This window comes from Macaca nemestrina, chromosome 2, assembly GCF_043159975.1.
Source record: "Macaca nemestrina isolate mMacNem1 chromosome 2, mMacNem.hap1, whole genome shotgun sequence".
NCBI classification, from domain to species: Eukaryota; Metazoa; Chordata; class Mammalia; order Primates; family Cercopithecidae; genus Macaca; species Macaca nemestrina.
In genome coordinates, this window is record NC_092126.1 from 121,929,675 (window position 1) to 121,955,810 (window position 26,136).

Sequence of the window (26,136 nt, forward strand, 5' to 3'; positions counted from 1 at the left end):
GCATTTCTACTGAATCCCTCATGCCTCACCAGTCTGCCTGGAATGTAATTAATGCTAGGCAGAAGTGAAATTCCACAGTGCATTTGGAGGATTGCTGTTTGCTTTCAAGGATCTGGAGTGGCTTCATTTACTCACTGCAATGAGGGGAAATGGCAAATTACAGATGTTGCTTTTTACAGGAAATGTAAATTTTGATAATTTCTTAATGCAGTGAATTTTAAAGAACTTCCTTTCTCATTGTCTTCTTAAAAGGGGGAAACATTTTCATGATAAATGAACACAAAAAGAGGATGGATTTTTTTTCCCCCAGTAAACAGGCACTCGGTGACTTTCCACAATAGAACCATGTTGTTGCTGTACACTGGCTTTTGTTTCTAGTATATATTTAAGGCTAATCACTTTTTTGTTGATGAAAGCTATAATTCCAGATGGGATAAATAGTACTTGGAGCAACATTAAATGCTGTTCTCAGCTGACTTTAGAACATGTTTTGAGTTTTGGGCTTGGGCTGTGGTCTGGTGCGTATATTGAATTCTTGGCTTAGACCAGCTAGATTACATATCTTAGATTTTCCAGTTTTGAAAAATATACATTTTCACAGTAATAATTTTTAAAATAAACTTTACATTTTAGAATAATTTTAAATTTACGTAGAAATTGCAGTGGGCTGGTGCAGTGATTCATGCTTGTATTCCCAGTACTTTGGGAGGTCGAGATGGGTGGCTTTCGTGAGCCAAGAGTTTGAGACCGGCCTGGGTGAGATGGCAAATACCTTGTCACTAAAAAACAAAACAAAAAAAACCCACACACCAGAAATTAGCCAGGCCTCGGGCAGGCGTGGTGGCTTACACCCGTAATCCCAGCACTTTGAGAGGCTGAGGTAGGCGATCACCTGAGATCGGGAGTTCGAGACCAGCCTGACCAACATGGAGAAACCCGCATCTCTACTAAAAATACAAAATTAGCCGGGCATGGTGGCGCATGCCTATAATCTTAACTACTCTGGAGGCTGAGGCAGGAGAATTGCTTGAACCCAGGAGGTGGAGGTTGCGGTGAGCCGAGATCTCACCATTGCACTCCAGCCTGGGCAACAAGAGTGAAACTCTGCCTCAAAAAAAAAAAAAAAAAAAAAAACCAATTTAGCCAGGCGTGATGGCCCATGCTTGTAGTCCCAGCTATTCGGGAGGCTGAGGTGGGAGGATCACTTGAGCCCAGGAGGTTAAGGTTGCAGTGAGCCGTGACTGTGCCACTGCGTTCCAGCCTGGGCAACAGAGTGAGACCCTATCTCAAAAAACAAACAGAACTAAACAAAAGAAGTTGCAGTGATAGTACAGAAAATTGCCATATACTTCTCATCCAGTTTCTCCTAATGTTAATATTCTATACAACCATGGCACATTTATCAAAACTAGAAGTGAATATTAGTAATGTTACTATTAACTATGGGCTTTATTCAGATTTTACCAGTTTTTCTGCTAATGTACTTTTCCAGGGTCCAATCTAGAATCCCACATTGCATTTAGTTTGTGTTTATTTTATTTATTTATTGGTAATTACGTTTTTAAAAAAGGTTATAGACTATAAGGATTTCATTTACAGGAATAACATCTTCAGCATATGGCCCTTTCCTGATATGTCTGACTAATGGGTTTCTAAAATGTCTTTGCAGAGATTGCCTTACAACAGGTTTCCATGTTCTTCCGATCAGAACCAAAGTGGGAGGTGGTGGAACCTTTGAAAGACATAGGTGAGACATTGGCATGCTCATTCTGTTAAAAAGACAGATCACAGAACTGGATCCTTAGTTATGCTTTCTGATACATATCCCAAGAACATGCTTAAATGCAGGTGACTTCTTTTTCTTTTTGCATCCCAACTGCTTGAGGATACAGCTGTTAACTTTTAATACTTAATGAACCTTGGTTAAAGCCTCATCAAAGGATTTGGATGGTAATAACTTTCAGAAACACCATTCCTTCTTCATCTATTTTTTTCACTAAATCTAAACTGAAGTGCTAGTTTCCTGCCATTTCCGTGAAAATTTTCTTCATTTACCGTTTCTTTTTAAGTATAGCCTTTGCTATGTCAATGTTATTAAATGGTTCTTTTACTTGTGCCTATGTAACTGCGAATAATATTGCCAAACTTAATTTTTCTTGATTACTTAGTGAAACATATCAATTGTTGCAAAAATTGTGCAGCTCTAAGCACGTTTTTGCTTTTATGGCAGGTTGGAGAATAAGGAAGAAATATTTCTTGATGAAGATTAAAAATCAGCCAAAGGAACGGCTAGTGTTAAGCTGGGTAAGCTAGCTTTTTGCTTCAGTCTCATTCAGTGACTTTAGATGGGTTAATGAAAGCAGATTTGACAAGGGAATTACAAAATTGTACTGTGCTCTTAAGTGATGATGTAAAGGCTTCCTTGGTCCTTTTCAAAGAAAAGTCATTTTAAATCGTTTTCCTGTGCATTTGGTTATATAAATTCTATTATATTTGGTCAACTAGTAAACATTTGGAAAGAAATAGGAACAGTTTAAAATGATTCTGGAATCTCTTTAGGGTTTACAGTTTTGGAGTTTACTCCAAAAAAAGACGACTTGTGTCATTACTTTATCTCTTTGACTTTGAGAGTTTTAGTGATACATTTGGTTAATGGTATTAGATAAGATGACAGTTAAGTCTGGTATTTTTTACACACTGCTTTTCCAGAAAGGTCTTGAGGCAGCCAGACTTATTGTGGTTTTCATCTTTGGTTTCCAGTCATATTTTGGATAATAAAATTAAAGGGAAAGACAAGGAATTTTTCTTTTGGTGACCAAGCAGTACCCTGATACTCCTTTTCATGTTTTCAGGCTGACCTTGGCCCGGACAAGTATTTGTCAGATAAAGATTTTCAGTGTCTAATCAAACTTCTGCCTTCCTGTTTGGTGAGTATGTCTTTCTAGTATTCTCAGTGCTGATGACAGAGTCACAGTATTTTTTCTGGGTGAACATGGACAGAAGAGCTGGAAAAGAGAATGGGGAAATACAGTGGATTTCAGTTCAGTCTGAAATTGTATAGGGCTAATCTCATAGATCATAGGCCATTTGAAATGGCATTCATGACATCTACACAACCCATGAAACGTAGTAATTTAAACATAGACTTTGTATTTTAAACAAGATCAGAGTAGGGAAGCAGCCACTTCTCCCAGCCTCGTTCTTGGTGAAGGTGTTTGTATCAGTGGAACTGAAAGATACTCTTCCTAACCTGAGAAAACAGAACTAATAAGGATTTAGATAAGCTGGGTGAAGAAAAGGCAAAATCGCCATTTTTCTATCTGAGTTGCTACCCTCACAGGCTAACAAGTTGACCTTTAGGAATACACAGTATAATTTATGCTATTACACAGCTCTATCTAGGGCCTTCAGTGCAAAGAACCACATTGATATATTTCAAAATATGTGCAGAATGTCTTCAGCAAAGACTAATCTGGCCAGGAAATTGAGTTAACATTGACATTCTTTATCTTGTCTGCATGAAGATGTAGTTCCCTGGAATGAATCACTAGCGAACTGAACACAATTACGCTGACTTGTGCACTTGGTTTGACAAGTTTGTTTTTGGCCATATAGTGTCTTGTCAAGCTAGCAAAACCAAGCTATTAATGAGGTGCAATGTGAAGCCAAAAGACACTTTGGTCTTAGAGCTTGATTGGTTGTGTGACACAGGCTGTCAGGAGCTAGTTCTAAATTTCTTTTTTTTTTTTTTTTCAAGATGGAGTCTCTGTCTGTCACCCAGGCTGGAGTGCGGTGGTACAGTCTCAGCTCACTGCAACCTCCACCTCCTGGGTTCAAGCGATTCTCCTGCCTCAGCCTCCTGAGTAGCTGGGATTACAGGCGCGTGCCACCACACCCAGCTAATTTTTGTATTTTTAGTAGAGACAGGGTGTCACCATGTTGGCCAGGCTGGTCTCGAACTCCTGACCTCATGATCCGCCTGCCTCAGCCTCCCAAAGTGCTGGGATTACAAGTGTGAGCCACAGCACCTGGCCCTAAATTTCTTTTACTAGATGTGCTTCTTTTAAAAAAGATAGCACATATAAATGGTTATTAATTGTAGCAAAGTCAGAAGACAGATAAGCAAAAACAAGAAAATAAAACTTACTTGTAATCCCAATCAACCAGAAGTATGAACCTGTCATGCGCGTCCGTGTGAAGAGACCACCAAACAGGCTTTGTGTGAGCAACATGGCTGTTTATTTCACCTGGGTGCAGGTGGGCTGAGTCCGAAAAGAGAGTCAGCAAAGGGAGATAAGGGTGGGGCTGTTTTATAGAATTTGGGTAGGTAAAGGAAAATTACAGTCAAAGGGGGGTTGTTCTCTGGCAGGCAGGAGTGGGGGTCACAAGGTGCTCAGTCGGGGAGCTTTTTGAGCCGGGATGAGCCAGGAAAAGGAATTTCACAAGATAATATCCTCGCTTAAGGCAAGGACCGGCCATTTTCACTTCTTTTGTGGTGGAATGTCATCCGTTAAGGCGAGGCAGGGCATTTGCACTTCTTTTGTGATTCTTCAGTTACTTCAGGCCATCTGGGCCTATACATGCAAGTCACAGGGGATGCGATGGTTTGGCTTGGGCTCAGAGGCCTGACAGAACCAAAATGTTCAGTTGTTACTTTTTAAGAATTTTTGTGATAAAAAAAGTAAATTATATATGTAGTGCTTTAAAACCTGATTTTTTTTCATTAGTGGTGTACCATGAGCATCTTTAGTTGTCAAACCATGAGCATCTTTGGTTGTCAATAAATATAGCATCATTATTATGGGCTGTATAGAATTATCATTGGCTGCCGGGCGCGGTGGCTCAAGCCTGTAATCCCAGCACTTTGGGAGGCCGAGGCGGGCGGATCACAAGGTCAGGAGATCGAGACCATCCTGGCTAACACGGTGAAACCCCGTCTCTACTAAAAAATACAAAAAACTAGCCGGGCGAGGTGGCGGGCGCCTGTAGTCCCAGCTACTCGGGAGGCTGAGGCAGGAGAATGGCGTGAACCCGGGAGGCGGAGGCTGCAGTGAGCTGAGATCTGGCCACTGCACTCCAGCCTGGGTGACAGAACAAGACTCCGTCTCAAAAAAAAAAAAAAAAAAAAAAAAAAAAAAAGAATTATCATTGGCTATACCTTAGTTTACTCAATCTTCCATTGACATTTAGATCACCTCCAGCTTTTTGGTCTTATTTTTTAAAAAAGAAAAAAGCCATAGTGAACAATTTGTGCTAAACATTATACCCATCCTTAATTTCTTAAGATAAATACCTGTAATTAATAACCAGTGTGTAAGGAGATAATTGTGAGACTACATATTCTGTTCTTTATCAAGCCCACTAGCATTTTAGCATTTAATGTGATTTTCTAACTGTATTATTTCTTCTATATTTATTTATTAGTTGGCATTCTACTCTAAAGAGCTTCTCTTCTCCCTGTTTAAAAAATTTGTATGAGTATGTACTCAAGGATTTTTATTCTACCCATTGTGTTTCTTTTTGGGGTGTTGAAAATGTTCTATAATTAGATTGTATGATAGTTACATAACTGAATATACTGAAAATCATTGACTTGTACAGTTTAAATGTGTGAATAGTAATGGCGTGTGAATTATATCTCAACAAAGCTGTTAAAAAGTCAGCAGCAACCATTCTGATGTGATGATCAGGAGAACTTCATGATCAATTACTGTATTTTCCTGGGTGTACCTTTCTACCTGCCAACCTACTGCATGCCAGCCTCCAAAATCCCTGCATAGCTCAGCTCCCATGGGTTTAAATTTTCATGATATTCCTTTGAGCTAATGAGCATTGTAATACTTGTCTAGACCCAGTTTGTTTCATGTAACCAGAATTCCAGGGAAAAAGCACTTTCCTTTCACACATTAAATAATTTGTCTTTTCTCCACCCTAGTTGCTTAATGTCAGTTTCCTCATCTGAGGAGGACACTGTGAATCTTTATGTTGCAGAATTCTATAGAAGGGTAGGAAGATTCATGCCAGCTACTGTGGAAAGGGCTGAGATTCCAGAAGATGCTACTTTTGCCTGTTTTCTGGCTATCATGCTTCTTGGCTTGGCACCCAAACAGCAGTGCGGAATGTTAGGCAAAGCTGTGAGCGAAGACACATTGATCCTGGTCTCCATTTGGCAGTTCTGAGATTTGGCTATATTCTTTACTGACTTACAGAGACAGGATATTAACACTGTTATCCTCAAAACTTGGACATTCTCTGTCTTCCACCACACTTTTGCCTGAGCCGTGAGAGTGCACACACCAAAGAGGACCCCTTCACTTGTAGAGTTTACCACATCCATTATCTGTTTCCTGTTTTCCTTTGTTCCTACAGTTTATGTCCCTTCCTCCATCTGAAGAAGGAGGAACTAGCTGGTCACCGAATGACTTGAAAATGCCATGTGTTCAGGGAATATCACTACATTCATATGCAACTGCACCACCACAGTAGTACTTGACTCTGCATAACCAGATTCTGGATTTAGAAGGACCTAGATCCTGATACAAATCAATGTGAATTTCTTTTTTGTTTTGACAGCACCCTTACATCTATCGAGTTACCTTTGCCACAGCTAATGAATCCTCAGCGTTGCTAATTAGGATGTTTAATGAGAAGGGAACGTTGAAGGATCTGATCTACAAGGTACCTGTGCAAGTTCATGGTCATAAGGAATTCTCAAGTTCCTTTAGAACCTGTTATTGATACTTAGTCTCTAAGACTCCAGAGGCTAGGCCCTGAGGATTTGATGTTAGTTTCGATTTTATTTGGAATTTACTTTTATTCATGCAATAAAAACTCTACCTAGTTTGGTTAAAGACCATTCCTTTTCCCACGTGAGGAAAGGTTGAACATTTAATAATTATGTCCATTACATTGCAAGCTGCTCTCTTAGGTCAGTTTTTAAGTTTGTGTTTTGCACTTAACAAAGCAGTACTGAAGAATTCGAACAATATGCAAGACTTTGGGGTCTGCTAAGGGTAAGACCAGGCACATCTTCACTGGGCTAGAGAACGGATGGAATCTGGGTCAGCCTCTTTCTATCAACAACACAGACTGTTGTATTTTAAAAACTCACATCTTGCAGCTGGCCATCTCTGGCACCCCTAGCCTCTGTAGAATCCTGCCTGGTCAGGGAGTCTGTGTGCAGATATTGGCCCCTCTACTGCTTTCTTATGTGTTCTTTGTTCTTTTCCAAAGGCAAAACCAAAAGACCCATTTCTAAAGAAGTACTGCAACCCTAAGAAGATTCAGGGCCTGGAACTCCAGCAAATAAAAACATATGGACGGCAAATATTAGAGGTAAGAGGTACTTTTGTTTAAGTTGCATTCAAATTTCATCCAAAATTGCATTATTCACCTGGAAAAGTTCTTAAGTCATATCCAAAATCACTTAAGTTGTCTGATTACTTATAAACTGATTGCATTGTCATATTTTGCCTCAACAAGCAAATATTTGAGACTAAGGCAACAGTCACTTAGGTCTACAAAATTCTTAAAGCTTTAGCTATTGCAATTTAGTGTCTGAGTTTTAAGAACTTTACTGTGTGGATACCAACTTTTATATTATCTTTGGTTGCTATTTATCCCTGTGCCAAGATTTTTTATTTTGTTATGTCGTATACATAGCCATATGGCTCCCTTGCAGAAGTATAACCAACAGTAAGAAGCCTTTCCAACATCACCCTCTAGATCAGTATTCTCCAAGCTTCTGGGATTATGCAACCTTATCAGTAATAACCAATTTAATATCCCAATGTTATGTCTATTTAACTATAAATTATATGTGTGTACTACTACACACATACATGTATGTGTATGTGTGTATATATATTATATTTTTTTGGATGGAGAGAGCATACTAGTAATATATTTTATATATTACAAGTTAAAAAAATAATATTTTTAAAAACAACTAGGAAGAGAAGTTGTAATATTTTCTTCTAGTCCTTAGTGAATTACTCTGGGCACCCCAGTTGGCTATCACTGCTCTAGTTCACCAGGACATTGCAGGGCTATATCTAGGCATCTCCCTTACTGGGTAAGCCACTGATTATTTACATGGCAGCTAAAAGATTTACTGCTTTTTCTGGGATCCTGTTGTGTGTTCCTATTAATAAACAGCTAAATATATTTGGAGGAGAGACTGAACTAGAGATGTTTTCTAGTTCAACCCCTTTTTCTGAATTACTGGCAGAAGCACTTATATGATAGCCTCACTCATCTATGCAGGAGGATCAAGACTTTGCCCTGAAGAGAGCTGGCCGATTGGAATCAGAAAGTGCTTAAAGCAGAGCCTTTTGGCGTCAGAGTTATTAATTCCAAGCATATGCAGGCTGATTCTCTATTCTTTTGGGGAAAGAAAGAACTGATGTTGCATCTCACAGCCTCAAAACTGGAAAGTATTCAGCTTCACTTCCTTTTCCAAACAAATGGGTAGAGGTGCCATTTTTCTTCAGGAATCTTCCCAGTGACCTGTTTGGTTTTGCTTCAAAATATATTGACTAAAAAACAAAGTTTAACTTGTCTTATATCTGAATGAGTTGGGGGGAAAATGTAACTTTCCCATATGCTTTAATAGGTACTGAAGTTTCTTCATGACAAGGGATTCCCTTATGGGCATCTTCACGCCTCCAACGTGATGCTCGATGGGGACACTTGCCGGCTGCTAGACCTTGAGAATTCCTTATTGGGCCTGCCTGCCTTCTACCGATCTTATTTTTCACAATTCAGGAAAATCAATGTAAGTTGCTAAAGTATTGAAATAGCACTTTCAGTTTTAGGTGTCAGTTACCCCATGATCTGCTCATGTAGGAAATATGCACCAAGTAGTGAAAGGTACAGTTGGGACAGTCCTTGCCCATCAGCCCTCAGAGCTTTGCTGAATCTCTGGGAGGCTGAGTTGAAATGGCGGTTGGGTAAGCAGGGAGGTGGACTCACTGATTGGAAAACTGTGGAGGGTCAGACCAAGACCTTTGGGATACCTCATGAGGTTTTACAAAAGGCTTTGGAGTTGTATTTACATTACCAATGAGGAGCAGGGCTGTCCCTGGGCTTTGTTTCTCAGAGGAGGCTTGGGGCAGGAGCATGGGGGTCCACAAAGCCAAAGTGAAGGGTGAACGCACTGCTGCTGTTTCTTCCACAGACATTGGAAAGTGTGGATGTCCACTGCTTTGGCCACTTACTGTATGAAATGACTTATGGACGACCACCAGACTCGGTACCTGTGGACTCCTTCCCTCCTGCTCCGTCCATGGCTGTGGGTCAGTATGGGGTTGGGAAGGGTCTTCTGGGCCCTGGTAGTGTGCAGAGCCACTCATCCCCTTTCCAGAGTCCAGGAAAGACCCAGAGGAAGTTGCTGTCCTCCACAGCCAGAAATTCTTACCCAATTTAAAAGTAGACCAAATTTGAGTAGTTTATTTAAATACACTTCTGTGAAAATTCAGGTGGCTTGTCCATTTGTCAGGCTATCTGAAATTTCTGGGAACTTTTCGTAAAATGCTTTAGAGCTTTGGAAGCAGAAGAATGTAAAGAGAAGTATGGCCTGCATGAGTGTGATGCAGAAGCCAGAGCCAGGCAACTTGAAACAGGTTTCGAGGACTCAGGCAGGCGTCAGACATCAGATCAAGGCTGAAGTGAGACTTGTAAGAAACAAGAGAGGCCAGGCATGGTGGCTCACACCTGTAATCCCAGCACTTTGGAAGGCTGAGGCGGGTGGATCATATGAGGTCAGGAGTTCGAGACCAGCCTGGCCAACATAATGAAATCCCATCTCTACTAAAAATACAGAAATTAGTTGGGCATGGAGGTGTATGCCTGTAATCCCAGCTTTTTGGGAGACTGAGGCACGAGAATTGCTTGAACCCTCCTCTTGGGAGGTGGAGGTTGCAGTGAGCCGAGATTGTGCCAGTGCACTCCAGCCTGGGCGACACAGCAAGACTCTGCCTCGAACAAAAACAAAACAAAACAAGCAAGCCATAGACCGGAAGCCTAGTAGATAAGAGCCTAGCAGGCCCAGACCTAGGGCAGGCAGGCAGGAATGCAGACACCCAGACAAATTGGATCCAGGAGCTCTTACAGCATTGCTTGCGGGGGCCAAGGGGAGCTGGAGGACAAGTGAGAGCACCTTTAGGAAGGAGGGATGCAGGAACTGGTACAGACTCATCCAGGACCCTTTCATCCCCTCCACAGCCAGGCTGGCACTCACAGCTGGAGCAGAGAGAGGGGAAGGCAGGGTAGCTCTTGGACCCCTGTGCCTTGGAGATACACAAGTCCACCCTTCACCAAGCGTTACTGTGTCAAAAGAGGCAATTCAAGAGAACAGGCCCTGGGACTATTGTGTTGAATTTGAACCTCTGAAGCTGAACAGTGACCTGTGGGTAGAAAAATCTGGCTGCTCCTGTTAATAGCATCCAAGATGTTGGATGATGAGATATCAACAATTGGCATTTTGTGTGCTGGTTTTGATGAAAAGCAGGCAAGCAGCAAAATGTCTTTCAAGTTCAGAATTTTACTTCTGTGTAGTGTTTACATCTCTTTCAAGAGAACAAACACTTTTATGAATGGTATCTTGAATCCTTCCTCCAATTATCTTTGAAATATGTTTAGCTTTCTGTCAGCATGTAGTTGCTAAACCATTTCTTTTGAGTCATCGGTAATGCCAATGTTGCCAACATTCCCCCACCCCACGTATGCCATCTGTCTGTGTGTGAAGAGTTTTGACACTGTCCTGATCAGCCCGCAGACAGTTATTGCAAAGTGGTGTCAAACTTTTCATCAGCAAGTGGATTTGCCAGCGTGTTCTGTGGAACTAAAATGTGTATCTGTTCATTTCAAGTGGCCGTGTTGGAGTCTACGCTGTCTTGTGAAGCCTGTAAAAATGGCATGCCTACCGTCTCCCGGCTCTTACAGATGCCGTAAGTCAATCATATGCGTTGGTTGTAATCTTGATAACTATGTTGAACACCAGACCACTGTGTCCAAGCACCTGGTACTGTAGTAAAGACTCTTGCGGTCCCTGCAGAGTTGGCGTGGCCTGCTTGCTGATGGGCACTTGCAGCATGATGTCTTGACCCTTTGTTTGTGACCTCTCTGCTCTCCTGGTCTGATGGCTGTCCTTTAACATCTGTGTCATTTTCACGTGTATCTCCTCACTCAATGTTAGCATTGTGTGTACGTACATTAGCATTGGGTGTGTGTACATGTCGCAACCCCCAGCTTAGGAAATACTGAAGGAGGGCCCTCTCAAGTGGCTCTGTTCTGACCCTGCATCAGCAAACCAGTTGGCCCCCAGCTGTGCATAGTTCACAAGTCACAGGGCCTTGAAGGGTCTGCCCTCCAGGAGGAGGGTAACGTGTCTCTGAGCACCCATGCTTTTGCTTGTGAATTTACTGACTGGGTACTATTTATTAAACTCTAGCACGTACCAGGCACTGTTCTAAGGTCTTGGAGCTCAGAAGACATTTTCTCTGAAACTGGGTTATGCATAGATAACCAGGGCAGCTGAAATAGTGCTTTGGGGCCTTCCCTTCAGTTGCATTTTCTGTTCTTTCATGGAAAGGCAGCAGAGTGGTTAAGAAGGGTGTGCTTGGGGTCAGACAGACCTGGAGGTGGATTCCAGCTTCACCACTTCTACCTGGGTGACCTTGGACAAGTTTCTTAACCTTTGGAAGTAGAGTTTTGTGAACTGTGAAATGGGAATGATAATAACAGTTCCCACCTCAGAAGGTAGTTGGGAGGATTTAATAAGGTGATTCCCAGTAGGGACCCGGCACTTAATATGTGTTCATTAAGTGTTAGTTATGCTTACTGCTGAACCAGCTGATCTTTTTTGAACATCACACACCATGCAGTGTATCTGGTGCTTTGTCTGCATCAGCTTATTGTATAACAGATATACTCTGGAAACAATAATATGGGGAAACAAGGCAGGGGGGACGGCTTGAAATGCATGCAGCCAGAGTTCAGAGAAGGCAGAGATAACTTCAGGTTCCTGGTTCATTCTTTCCACAAGTGTTTACAGAGGGCCTTTTGGAGGCCAGCTGCTGTCCTAGGCACTGTAATGAAAAGAGGAAACCAAGCCCCTGCACCGTGGATGTGACATTCTACTGTTCCACAGACACTGAAGCATCTGTTGCCAAACCAACAACCATTAATAATAATGTAATAATGTGGGCCGGGCAGTGGCTCACACCTGTAATCCCAGTACTTTGGGAGGCTGAGGCAGGTGGATCACTTGAGGTCAGGAGTTCTAGACCATCCTGGCCAACGTGTGGTGAAACCCTGTCTCTACTAAGAAAATATAAAAAATTAGCTGGGTGTGGTGGCACACTCCTGATATCCCAGCTGCTCGGGAGACTGAGGCAGAAGAATCACTTGAACTGGGGAGGCAGAGGTTGCAGTGAGCCAAGATCTCACCACTGCACTCCAGCCTGGGCGACAGAGCGAGACTCCTTCTCAAAACAAAACAAACAATGTGCATGTGGAAAAACAGACCCAGTTTGGAAAACAACTTTCACACAAACTTTTCTAGCAAAATGCACTTGTACTTAGGAAATAGCCTGTGTACAGGTTAATTTACTCTAGTTTGCGTTTACATTCCCCATTCCAAAGTTCTTACATCTTTCTCCAGTCTTCCAGTCCTTAAGTGAATCCAAACATTTTTTCTTCACCTAAGTCTTTCTACCATGTGGGCTTCAGCCATGAAAAGAACTCTTGGACAGGTGTAAACCATGTTCAATTAAAATGTGTCCTCTGGAAGTAAACAGATGTGTGGCTGAGGGAGAGACAGGGCCCTGAGGAGCCCTGTGGGGAAAGCTAATCCTGTCATTTCTGCTTGTGATGAAGTTCCCATCTTTAAAAAAGAGTAATGTAGCTGGGCGCGTTGGCTCACACCTGTAATCCCAGCAGTTTGGGAGGCTGAGGCGGGTGGATCACTTGAGCTCAGGAGTTGAAGACCAGCTTGGCCAACATGGCAAAACCCTCTCTCTACAAAAAATACAACAACAACAAAATTAGCTAGGCATGGTGCTGTGCACCACGTAATAATCCCAGCTACTTGGAAGGCTGAGGTGGTAGAATCGCTTGAGCCTAGGAATTTGAATTTGCAGTGAGCCGTGAATGCGCACTGCACTCCAGCCTAGATGACAGAGTGAGACCCTGTCTCAAAAATAAAACAAAGTGAGGGGTGGGCATGGTGGCTCACGCCTGTAATCCCAGCACTTTAGGAGGCCAAGGCGGGCGGATCACGAGGTCAGGAGATCGAGACCATCCTGGCTAACACGGTGAAACCCTGTCTCTACTAAAAATACAAAAAATTAGCCGGGTGTGGTGACAGGCGTCTGTAGTCCCAGCTACCCAGGAGGCGGAGCTTGCTCTGGAGCGTGCCACTGCACTCCAGCCTGGGCGACAGAGCGAGACTCCGTCTCAAAAAAATAAAATAAAAAAAATAATAAAACAAAGTAGGGGTGCAGGATATTCAGCCAGACATACTGGCACATGCCTATAGTTCTAGCTACTCAGGAGGCCAAGGTGGGAGGATTGATTGAGCCCAGGACTTCCAGGGCAGCCTGAACAACATAACAAAACTCCATCTCTTTAAAAAGTAGGGGAGGGGCAGGAGGCATATTCAAAGAAAGACTCACTTATAGCTGTTTGGGTGCTACCCAAGCAACCATTTCTATTCTTTGACCTGTTTTACCCAGCAGTTCAGAGTTGTTCATGCTTTCCCTCTCTCCCTCTCTCCCTCTCTCCCTCTCTCCCTCTCTGCGTCTCTCCCTCTCTCCCTCTCTCCTCTCCCCTCCCCTCCCCTCCACTCCCCTCTACTCCCCTCCCCTCTTTTCTTTCCCTCCCACTCCCCCTTCCCTTCCTTCTCCCCCTCCTTCTTTTTGAGAGTCTTGCTGTGTTATGCAGGCTGGTCTTAAACTCCTGAGCTCAAATGGTCCTCCCACCTCTAGCTCTGGAGTAGCTGGGACTACAGGCGCACGCCACTGTGCCCAGTCACCCAGTTCATGCTATTGTTTTTTTCTCTTCTTTTCATTTTTTTTTTTTTTTTTAAGGTAAAATCTCGTTCTGTTGCCCAGGCTGGAGTGCAGTGGCGTGATCTTGGCTCACTGCAACCTCCGCCTCCCGGGTTCAAGTGATTCTCTTGCCTCAGCTTCCCGAGTAGCTGGAACTACAGGTGCACACCACCATACCTGGCTAATTTTTGTATTTTTAGTAGAAACAGGGTTTCACCATGTTGTCCAGGCTGATCTTGAACTCCTGACCTCAGGTGATCCGCCTGCCTCAGCCTCCCAAAGTACTGAGATTACAGGTGTGAGCCACTGTACCTGGCTCATGCTATTGTTTTTAATAATATACTTTTTTTTTGGTCACATGGGTAATTTTTAAATCATTTTTTATTATTTTTATTTTTAACTTTTAGGTTTGTGGGTACATGCAAAAGTTTGCTACATAGGTAAACACATGTCATGGGGGTTTGTTGTACATACTTCATCATCCAGCTATTAAGCCCAGTACACAATAGTTATTATTTCTGCTCCTCTCCCCACCCCTCCCCCTAAGTAGACCCAGTGTCTGTTTAAATTTACTTTTTTGTAATAACATACCTTTTATTTTTTTTTTTGAGACGGAGTCTTGCTCTGTTGCCCAAGCTGGAGTGCAGTGGTGCAATCTTGGCTCGCTGCAGCCTCTGCCTCCTGGGTTCCAGGGATTCTCCTGCCTTAGCCTCCCAAGTAGGTGGGACTATAGGCATGCACCACCACACCTGGCTAATTTTTGTATTTTTAGTACAGATGGGGTTTCACCACACTGCCCACTCTGGTCTCGAACTCCTGACCTCAAGTGATCCCCCTGCCTCAGCCTCACAGAGTGCTGGGATTACAAGACATGAACCACCATGCCTGGCCAGTAACATATTTTTGAAGAGAGAATTGATTTACTTCAAAAGCTACTACTTTTTAAAATGAAGTATGAGAAATACTTAGAAGAAAATTACTTTCCTGTTAAGATTCCAATCAGGACAGTTCCTTTCTACTTGAACATTTTTATGTTACTGAACTCTAGAATAAATTTTATCCTCTCCTGAGGCAAGAAAAATAGCAGAAAACTATTCTATTTAGAAATATCTACTGCATATATTATTTGCGATATTTTTGCAAATTAGCATTCGCAAAAGTAATTTCTTAAAAATGCAATATTGCCCATAGCAGGGAAACCCCCTGTAATACACAGCTGTCCCAGATACCCTAGTAACACAGTTACTTTGCATTTGTTAGTGAACATGGAATGGTGGATGGGGCCGGGGGCTGCAGGATGTGGTGCAGGGAAGGGAGACCTCATGGGCTAAAAGTGTCTTAATCTGCTTTAATCCTAGTCTGAGAGTGCACCTGGTTCAAGAAGGATTTTTGTTTGTTTCTTTTCTTTACAGATTATTCAGCGATGTTTTACTAACCACTTCTGAAAAACCACAGTTTAAGGTAAAGACAATTATATTGTTTTTTGGTTTGTGACATAACTAAGTTGACTTTGAAAGTTAGCTGTATTTTTAGCCAAAAAAAGAAAAGATATATAATAGGGAAGGTTTGGAAACAATCTAAATGTCCTACAATTAGGGGCTAGGTTAATAATTTATGGTACATCTATTTGATAATATAATTAAAAGTGAAATTGATAAAGACATTGTTGTAATATGGAAAATGATTTAGATTTGTTCTTAGGTATAAAAAAATAAGATATGTATAAAACAACATACCTATCTAGAAACAAGCCTGGAAGGAGGTCTTCTCCTGGGAAGCAGTGGTATTATGTGTCATGGAAAGAGAGTGGGCTTTGGAACCCAAAAAAACAGAATGATATCTTACTTTGTTCTTATAATATTAGCTGTAGATAACAGCTAATATTCTGTTTTTTTGATATCTAAAAGTAAGATATCTACAGCAGGGTTTTTCAGCCACGGCATTTGACATTTTGGGCCAGATGATTCTTTGTTGTGGGGGTTGCCTGTGCATGGTAGGATGTGAAGCAGCATCCCTGACCTCACCACTAGATTCCAGCAATACTCCTTGCCCCCTTTCCCGCACTGTGACAACCAAAAATGTCTCCAGACATTGCTAAATGTCTCCTGGGGGGTGGTATACAAAATTGCTCCCAGTTGAGAGCTACTGACCTGTGGGCAAGCACTTAATCTTTGAGTCTGCACGTACTCATGTGTAAAATTGGTGAGTAATATATGTCTGTTGTCATTAGACAACTGAAGCCATCTACAGAAACTCCTTGTTTGGGCCATGGCTCTTGGCAGTGCTCACTGTGAGTGCAATTTGGGTGGGAGGATAAAAGGTAATTCTCCCTCTCCTTTCTATATTCCAAAAGAACATGTAATACTGTTAGGATGAAAATAAATTTAGAAAACAAAAGAAAAGAAAGAAAGAAAACCAAGGGTTTAGAAGATTGTGTCAGTGCGAGAGGTGCTTTCCTCTGTTCTGTTTTGAAAGTTAGAGGAATTCTGACAGTAATAGCTTCTTTGGATCTGCAGTAGGAGAGAAAAAACATTTAAATTATTATCTTCTTCACTGAAACATCTTAGGAAATTTCTTCAGCCTTGTCAATAAATATATTCTCCTCCAACCCTGACAGTCCGGCCTCTAGGATTCAGGAATTAGTATTAGACCTCGCTCTTCCCCTAAGCCAGAGAGCCTATGCAGCAAAGATAGTAAGATTTTAAAATCCAACATTAATTATTGTATGTACACTGACTTTCTGGAAAGATATACAGGAGACTGGTAACATTGGTTTCCTCCATGGATGTAGGTAGGAGACTTTTCACTGTGTATGTGCCCTTTTATACCTTTGGGATTTTAAACTATGTGACTGTATTACCTACTGACAGCTTTTTTTTTTTTTTTGAAATTTTTACAGAATAATGAAGACAGAAAGTTCAACATGATCTGGGGATCTTATTTTCCAGGACTGGACTGCTCATGGTTTAAAAAGCTAATAAATTAAGAAATGGCCCAGGCGTGGTGGCTCATGCCTGTAATCCCAGCACTTTGGGAGGCTGAGGCAGGTGGATCATTTGAGGTCAGGAGTTCCAGACCAGTCTGGCCAACATGGCAAAACCCCATCTCCACTAAAAATACAAAAATTAGCCAGCCTTAGTGGCAGGTGCCTGTAATCCCAGCTACTTGGGAGGCTAAAGCAGGAGAATTGCTTGGACCCGGGAGGCAGAGGTTGCAGTGAACTGAGATCACACTACTACACTCCAGCCTGGGTAACAAAGTGAGACTCTGTCTCAAAAAAAAAGAAATGATGGAGGCAGAGGTTGCAGTGAGCTGAGATCATGCCACTGCACTCCAGCCTGGGGAACAGAGTGAGACTCTGTCTCAAAAAAAACAAGAAAGAAATGATAGGCTCAGAAACAAACTGGGCTGTTAGGAATGTCTCCCAACAGGGAAAGCCGGAAAGTTTACTCTTGTAAAATTCAGAACATAAATCTCTCACAAAGAAAATATCTATGAAGTTATAAAATAATAACTGGTTGGATTCGTGTATGTTCCAATAAGCTTTATATAATTAAAAAAAATTTTTTTTTTCTTTTGAGACAGAGTCTCACTCTTGTCGCCCAGGCTGGAGTACAATGGCGTGATCTCGGCTCACTTCAACCTCCACCTCCCAGGTTCAAGCAATTCTGCTTCAGCCTCCCGAGCAGCTGGGATTACAAGCATGTGCCACCACACCTAGCTAATTTTTGTATTTTTAGTAGAGATGGGGTTTCATCATGTTGGTCAGGCTGGTCTTGAACTCCTGACCTCAGGTGATCCAACCACCTTGGCCTCCCAAAGTACTGGGATTACAGGCATAAGCCACTGTACCCAGCCAATTTTTTTAATTTTTAATTTTAATGTTAATTTTTTTTTTTTTTTGAGGTATGCGATTTTTTGCTGCCAGGCTGGAGTGCGGTGGTGCAATGACAGGGCTTAGTGCAGCCTCAATCTCCTGGGCTCAGGTGATCCTCCTGCCTCAGCCTGTTGAGTAGCTGGGACAACAGGCATATGCCACCACACCCTGCTCATTTTTTAATTTTTTGTAGAGACAGGGTCTCACTATGTTGCCCAGGCTAGTCTTGAACTCTTGGCCCCAAGTGGCCTCCCAAAGTGCTGGGATTACAGGTGCGAGCCACTGTGCCTGACCTAATTTTAAAATTTTTAATTTTTATAAAAAATACAATATAAAATTTACTCTCTGAACCATTTTTAAGTGTACAGTTTAGTGGTGTTAACCATCTTCACATTGTTGTATAACAGATCTCTAGAGCTTGCAACCTGAAACTCTATACCTGTAGAATAATAACTCTCCATTTCTCCCTCCTCACAGCTCCTGGCAATCACTATTGTACTTTGTTTCTATGATCTTGACTACTCTAGAAACCTTATATAAGTATTTATCCTTTGTGAATCATTTATTTCACTTAGCATAATGTCCTCAATGGTCATCTATATTGTAGCATGTGACAATATTTCCTTTTTTTTAAGGCTGAATAATATTCCATTGTACGTATATGCCACACTTTGTTTATCCGTTCATCTGTTGATGAACATTTAGGCTGCTTTTATCTCTTGTCTATCATGAATAATGCTACAGTTTACATGAGTGTGCAAGTATCTTTTTGAGATCCTGCTTTTGATTCTTTTGGATATATACCCAGAAGTGGAATTCCTCATGTTCCATTTTGTAGTTTTTTGAGGCACCTCCATACTGTTTTCCATAGCAGCTCTACTACTCTACATTTCTACCAGCAGTGTACAAGGGTTTCAGTCGCTCCACATTCTCACCAATACTTATCTTATTATTTTAATAGTGGCTATCCTAATGGGTGTAAGGTGATGTCTCATTGTGGTTTTGATTTACATTTCTCTAATGACTAAAGACATTGAGTGTCTTTTCATATGTTTGTTGGCCATTTGTATATTTTCTTTAGAGAAATGTCTATGTCTTTTGCCTCTTTTTAATTGGGTTACTTACATTTTGTTGTTGAGTTGTTGGAGTTCCTTTATATATTCTGGATATTAACCCCTTATCAGACCTATGATTTGCAAATACTATGTCCCATTCCTTGAGTTGTCTTTTTACTCCGTTGTTCTTTGTTGCACCAATGTTTTATTTATTTATTTATTTTTCTTTTTTTTCTTTTGGAGATAGGGTCTTGCTCTGTTGCTTAGACTGGAGTGCAGCAGCACAATCTCAGCTCACTGCAACCTCCACCCTCCCAGGTTCAAGCAATTTTCCTGCCTCAGCCTCCCGAGTAGATTACAGGCATGCACCACCACACCTGGCTAATTTTTGTATCTTTAGTAGAGATGGGGTTTTGCCATGTTGGCCAGATTGGTCTCGAACTTCTGACCTCAAGTGATCCACCCACCTCGGCCTCCCAAAGTGTTGGGATTACAGGCGTGAGCCACCGTGCCCAGCTGCACCAAAGTTTTAAATTGATGAAGTTTAATTATTTTTTCTTTTATTGCCTGGGCTTTTGGTGGCATATCCAAGAAATCACTGCCAAATCCAGTGTCATGAAGCTTTTCCCCTGTGTCTTTTCTTTTAGGAGTTTTATAGTTTTAGGTCTTCTATTTAGGTTTTGAATTCATTTTGAGTTAATTTTTGTTTATGGTGTAAGGTAAGGGTCCAACTTCATTCTTTTGTATGTGGATATCCAATTTTCCCAGCACCATTATTGAATATACTGTCCTTTCCCCCATTGTATGTTCTTGGAACCCTTGTCAAAGATTATTTGACCATATCTACAAGGGTTTATTTCTGGGCTCTCTCTTCTTTTCCATTGGTCTATGTATCTGCCTGCATGTCAGTACCACACTGTTTTAATTATTGTAGCTATGTAATAGGTTTCAAAATCAGGAAACATGAGGCCTTCAACTTTGTTTTTCTTTTTCAGATTGTTTTGGCAATTTACAGCCCTTGAGAATCACTTGAATTACTTGAAACATATCATGTTTATTTATGTTTTAGTTTATGTGTTCATTGCTAAAAAATGCTAGAGAAGTGAGTGTGTTAGGGATACCAGAAGTGGCTGGGGTAGGATTTGAATGGACAGCTTTAACTGATTTTATTCCAAATGGCTCTTGATAACCACCTGCTCCTTCATTTACTCCAGGACTTGGGAGTATCTCCAGTCACCTGTTCCAATGGATGATGTACTTTTCTCTCCTTTCAGATCCCTACAAAGTTAAAAGAGGCATTGAGAATTGCCAAAGAATGTATAGAGAAGAGACTCATTGAAGAACAGAAACAGGTAAATTGATAACAGTTCCTCTTTACCTTTTAGTGTCCCCATCTTCTGCCGTGGTTTTTATAGTGATTGACATTTGACTGTTCACTCCACAAATATTTTAAGCATACTTACTTTCAGCCAGCCTTTAGGCTGAATGCTGCCCCGCAGAGCTGAATACTTGACAGTCCTGCCCTCAGTCCTGCTTAGTCTATGTGGGAAACAAACATGTCCAGGAAGGGCAGTCTGGGTTTCTGATCAGGGCATGCTGGCTGGTGGTAGTTGGGGGCATGCATGGTCCATGCTATCTCACCACATTCTTCTTCTGTAAAAGAGGGGAAGGCAGGAAGGCATCAGGGGCATGAGAAAGGACCTCTTCCTCTGACATACTCCTCTACCTGGCATCCAGACCTGAGCCAGGAAGTAGACAGCCTGAGCAAGGAAAGTTTTTTCATCCCAATAAAATGTGGTTTGCCAAAACATGTTGGAGAAGATTTTCATTAGGAAGCTGCCTTCTGTGGGATATGCTTATATCTTATGCTCTCTTAAAGATTCACCAGCATCGAAGACTGGCAAGAGCTCAGTCACACCATGGATCTGAGGAGGAAAGAAAGAAAAGAAAGATTTTAGCTCGAAAGGTAAGTCTGGTGTCTCTCTGCATTCCCTCCATGAGTTCTTGAGTACATGTGAAGAAAGCTCTAGGTTAATGGTGCCCATTTAATGACAGATGGCTGTGCTATATCTCCTTGAAAGCTAAGACTATTTCCATATGACTGGGGTGCAGCTTTTTTTGGAAAAGAAAAAAAGCCATATGATAATCAGCAGAGAAATGGCCCATGTAGTTTCCTAGCTTGCTGGGCAGATCATGGCATAATGTATGTAATTGGAGGAAACAATTGGCCTGAGCTAGTAAAGTCAGCATTTGTTGTTTAATTTCCCCCTTTAGTTTTGACTGGGGCTTCTTCACTGTATTAAGTTATGGGGCTAAGTATGACCTTGTCTGTAGCTAGTTTAATGGTATGCCTGAAAAATATTTTTACTCTGACTTCCAGCTTCACTGTGTTTATTCTTTGCTTTCCTCTCCCTCCTCCCCCTTTTCTTTTATTCTTAAAGAAGTCAAAACGATCTGCTCTTGAAAATAGTGAGGAGCATTCAGCGAAGTACAACAACTCCAATAATTCAGGTAACTGGCTATAGATGATAATGGGACCCAGGACCCAGAGGTCAGGGTCAGTAGTCTCTAGTTGGTCAAGAGGTCTTGAGTTCTGCTGGCCAGAAACTGGGCAATGTAGTAATGACTACAGAGAACAAAATAACTCTGTCTCTAATGAAGGATTGCAACAGCATTCATAGGCTTACAGCACTCAAATGCTAGAAGGGACTTCTGAGGTAATTGGGTAGCTCACCTTCTTCACTGATGGCAGAATTTGATCAACTAAAGACACAGGAGCATTAGCCATGGGAGGAAAACAGACCTGACTTAAAATGTAAGGCCTCCTGTTTTTTAGTAGAGCCTGCATGAACAGAAATGACCTTAAATCCTGCCTGCTGCTCTGGACCCCATGTGATGGGAGGATGTGCCTTCCTGTGTGAATTAAGGAAAGGACTCGACGGTGTGTGGGGATGGCAAGAAACCGAGATGGTACAAAGAGCACCATCCTGAGTTGGCCGTCCTTGCTGCCACTCCCAGCTGTCCCTCACCCAGCTCTGCTGGCTTTGGGCCATAATGTCCCATCTTTGGAAATCAGAGCCAGATTGAATGATCCCTGGGGGCCTTCCAGTTTTTCTAATTTATGAATCTGTAAAGTAGAGCCCACATAGAGAAGGGAGGGTTTCACCCTAGTGACCAAGCAGTTTTGGCTTAGCCCTGGAGGGCCATGGGAAGGGGAGATTTTTGGGTTGGGGAAAACCTGCTTATATTTTAGGCAGAGGAAGGACAGAGCAGAGAGGGGGAATTTGAAGATGCAAAAGAGACGGTGACTGGCAGGGGTGCCAGGGGGGTAGAAAGCCAAGGGTTAGCATCCAAAGCCCAGCTCTCGTGTCAGCTTTGAGGAAACTCATGCATCTCTTCCTAGCAGTAGGATTTGGTGGGGACAGGGAGGAAAGTAGAAGGGAGGAAATTGGGGGTATTCACAGGTCATGCCTCAGTCTTCTCAGTGAAGTCAGGGAGGAGAATGTCTGCCTGGGGCGTGAGGAGAAAAGTGTACAAGATGATTAGGCTGCAGCCCTGAGGGCTGGATGAGCCACAGCTGGAGAATGCAAGTGGCGCGGCCAGAGCTGGAGATTGGGAGCCCTGAATAGAGAAAGTCCATAGACTCCAGAAGGAGAGTGAGAGTCACATTGACACCACTGCAGAGTCCAGACTGGAGAAGGGCTCAGGGAGAGCTGCAAAGGAGAGGAAGGAGGGGAGGTCCCAAAGAGGACCAGTGCAGGCTCCTCGGGGGTGAATGCTGTTGTGGCTGGCGGGTAATTTCAGAATTGGAAGCCTATTTTCTCCATGGTTGATGGGAGGGTCACGGACCAGTCATGGTCATTACTATGCTGAGACTCATGACTCCAAACAGCAGTCATTCTGTCCAGTGGCTAATTTTTTATAGAGCAGAGAAAGCCTGACAGTGTGCTCTCTACCTTCTAAGACCCTGCCTGCCTGCAAAGCTGTGTCACGTGCAGCCAGGTGGGACTCAAGGACTTCAGGATACCCCAGTGCCCTCAGGAGTTTAGGAAAATGAAGTAGCAGTTGATGGATATATACAGATAATTCCCAAACCCTACTGGAATCAGGCAGTCAAGCTTCTCCCCATTAAAGTTCATTAGCACTACAAACAGTATAAAGACAGCATGCATTGAGTTTTACCCCCTTTTTCAGTGAAACACCCTCATATTTTAGAGGGAACTGAGGGAATATTGCAAGTAGAAAAGTATTAAGCTGGAGGGAGGTGTGATTTGATCAGGACATTTCTCATGATGGCCAGTGTCCATGAGGCACCAACATGTCCTGTGGGTAGTGAGTGAAGTGATGGCTGGGGCCTTAACCACACCAGCTCTGGTTGCTTCTCAGGCATGTGATGACAGCCCTCCCTTTGGGTGTGTGTGCCCATCAGCTCAGAAAGCACCTGACTAGGGAGATTTGGTTAACCTCTCCATAGGATCTCTATGTGTGGGAGGGGGCTTTCTGTGTCCACAGAAAGGCTTATGTAGGAACATCTGCTCATTGGGCCACTTCATGTCAGCTCAGGAAGGTATTTTCTCAGGATCACCAAGTAATAGGGAGATACTGAGAACTTGGGAATATTTACAATATAATAAGGTTACTAGAGCCAGAAAAAGCATGCAACAGGTGGGATTTTGCACATTGTTTTAATGTGAAGAAGGGTATTTACTGATTCTAGATAAGAAAAGGCCTGTGAAATCCATGAACTGAATAGACCCTATCTAGTTGACTCTTCTTGCTGATAAAATGGAAGTTCTGCAGAATATGTTACTGGGTAGATGCTGTAGGGAGCTCTCCCATCCTTTGGAAGCCCCCAGCAGGCTGCTCTGCACCTCTCTGTCCCCTGTACCACTTGTGGCCTCTGTCATTTGTCATTACCTAGGAGTGGAGATTGGGTCAGGAAGAGATATTGCAGCCAATTGCATAAGCTGTTGATTGTACAAAGTTTCAAACCAGGCAGGCTTTGGGGAGCAGTGGGAGGCAAGGAGCTTTTAGTAGCTTGGGGAAGGAGGTGGACCTTGCACCAGAGTAAAAGCCTGTCATTGGGTCCAGTCTCTTGAGTTTTTTTGTCCCTCATCATCTTGTTTCACAAGGCTCACACACTAAGCCAAGTATAGATTCTCAGACAGCAGTGGGTCCCAGCCTGGGCCAAATTCCAAATGTCTTTCGTTGGTCCCCATGAGGGTTTCTCTGTGTTTTATCTTAGCAGGATCTGGGGCCAGCTCACCTCTCACGTCCCCGTCATCGCCAACTCCACCCTCTACATCAGGTTAGTGATGGAGTAAAGTGACATGCCACCTTCCTGTCTGCCAACAGGAGGAGCAGGCTTTGCCTCTTCCTGCCTTGGCCCAACAATTTCAGGGGTTAGATAGCAGCAGCTTTCTCAATAGAGATCAGTGGGACTGCAAATAAGCAGTGTCATTTGGGAGAGCTGAGGGGCTAGATTTCCAAGCTCAGTTTTCACAGGGAATGGACCAGTTTCAGGGCCACTGGCCATCCCCTGGCTCCAGCTTGCTGTCTTTGCTGAAAAGTTTCATACAGAGCTCCTCAGATTGGAGCCTGTCTTGGTACGTGCTCAGCTGAACAACACAAACACACTGTGGCCCAGGGGTCCCGTCCTGCCAGGCCTCTCTCCTCAGGGAGCCCGTCCATAGGGTCAGTTTTGTCACAGAGCACAACTGGTAAGATGCCTAGGTGGAGGAGTGAAAGAGTCACTGTGTTTCTGATTTTATGGCAATGATTTGACTCTGTTTTGCTCTGTAATGTATTTAATTATCTGAATATTTTTCTGTTATTAGCCTTTGTTTCTCCTTTGTAAATTAGATACAAGTTTTGATTGAAAAATGTAAAAGGAATTTATCTTGGAGACTGCTTATAAAAATAATCCCTGATTTTGTGGAGCAGCCCTATGATATCTTTCTTTTATTTTTGAGCCAAGATGTCTCTCCTAGTCTTTTGCAAGCCCAGTAAAAACAGTTGGGACACCAGTGTCTCCTTTTGCTTCTTAAATGAACCAGTTGTTTTAGATGTGCGAGGAGCTGCTTCTGCCACTCAGAGCTTGCTGGCTGTGCTTGGAAGGGTTCCTACAGCTGTGTGAAGGGAGAGTCACTGGCAGGGGATTGGTATATGAGTTGATCCTATATTCATTGTTAATACCTAACACAGCACCCAGGAGCTGCCAAGAGCATTCCTCAACTCCACTCAAATGCTTCTAACTGACCCTCCTAAGAAAATGAGAGCAAGCAAACACAAGGGGACTAGTGTGAATGACTTACTTCTGGCTGAGGGTGGTTACTGGTGCCTTACTGCTGAAATGTTCTAGGGCCAGGGCCTGTTTTGGGTAGCAGAGTTCCTGGTCCATGGAAGGATATTCTTGTCCTTATCTTACTTTGTCAGATTTCCCAAGAAAGCCCCCAAATGTTGATCAAGACAGAAAATAGGCCTTTTTTATCTTTTGTGGAGATAAACTGTTTAGTCCCATTAGAAATGTGTGGTGATCTACTGCCCAGACTATATTGAGCCATTTCCTAGAAGATAGAATGTTAATTTAACACCACTTGGGCATATTAAGAAAATTGGAGAAAATTAATAATGAGAATCCATAAATCCTCCTTTAACAAGCAAGGCGCTTGAGGCACCTGTTTCAGGGTTCACAGCCCTTCTCTGTGTGGTTAGATCTGCCCCTGCTCAGTTGACAGTTGGTTCTTATCTCTAAATGCCTTTGGGAATTTACAATCTATTTGGACTTTTGGGGGGAATTCTCTAATTTATCTGTGTTTAAATGGGCGCTGTCTCATACAGTAGCAAGTCTGCGTGAGATAAGGTAACTTTTAGAATAAGAGAAAAAGGTATCTTGTGTAATTAGAGTCAATGTTGGGAAAACTTGGAGGTGAGTGGGAGGGGCATTCCTGTGAATTTGATAGCACCCAGCCTGAAGGGGAGTCTTGAGGATTTAGAAGGAAAACACATGTGAGGCCCCAGCACAATGCCTGGCAGAGTGAGAGTGCCTGGCAGAGATGAGAGGTTCCCAGCAAATATTGGCTCCTCCTTTCTTTTATCTCCTTAATGTTTTGTTGATGAAACTGACTCAGCCTGCAATCTGACCTCTGCTGGG

At 42.6% G+C, this 26,136-nt stretch overlaps 1 protein-coding gene across 11 annotated transcripts in view; it reads left to right on the forward strand.

Moving 5' to 3' along the window:
• Nucleotides 1-26,136, forward strand: part of LOC105482885 (PX domain containing serine/threonine kinase like) — a 97,922-nt gene that overhangs the window by 59,545 nt on the left and 12,241 nt on the right. For 6 of the 11 annotated variants that reach the window (XM_011743355.3, XM_011743364.3, XM_024793241.2 and 3 more), the window contains 13 exons: nt 1,670-1,747; nt 2,231-2,304; nt 2,853-2,927; nt 6,574-6,678; nt 7,234-7,335; nt 8,615-8,776; nt 9,179-9,296; nt 10,871-10,949; nt 15,464-15,512; nt 20,258-20,335; nt 20,863-20,949; nt 21,425-21,494; nt 24,229-24,291. In XM_011743355.3, the coding sequence (XP_011741657.1) occupies nt 1,670-1,747; nt 2,231-2,304; nt 2,853-2,927; nt 6,574-6,678; nt 7,234-7,335; nt 8,615-8,776; nt 9,179-9,296; nt 10,871-10,949; nt 15,464-15,512; nt 20,258-20,335; nt 20,863-20,949; nt 21,425-21,494; nt 24,229-24,291 (1,140 nt within the window). The remainder of the gene's footprint in view (nt 1-1,669; nt 1,748-2,230; nt 2,305-2,852; nt 2,928-6,573; nt 6,679-7,233; nt 7,336-8,614; nt 8,777-9,178; nt 9,297-10,870; nt 10,950-15,463; nt 15,513-20,257; nt 20,336-20,862; nt 20,950-21,424; nt 21,495-24,228; nt 24,292-26,136) is intronic. The other 5 variants (XM_024793242.2, XM_011743373.3, XM_011743380.3 and 2 more) reach the window with 2 other exon arrangements.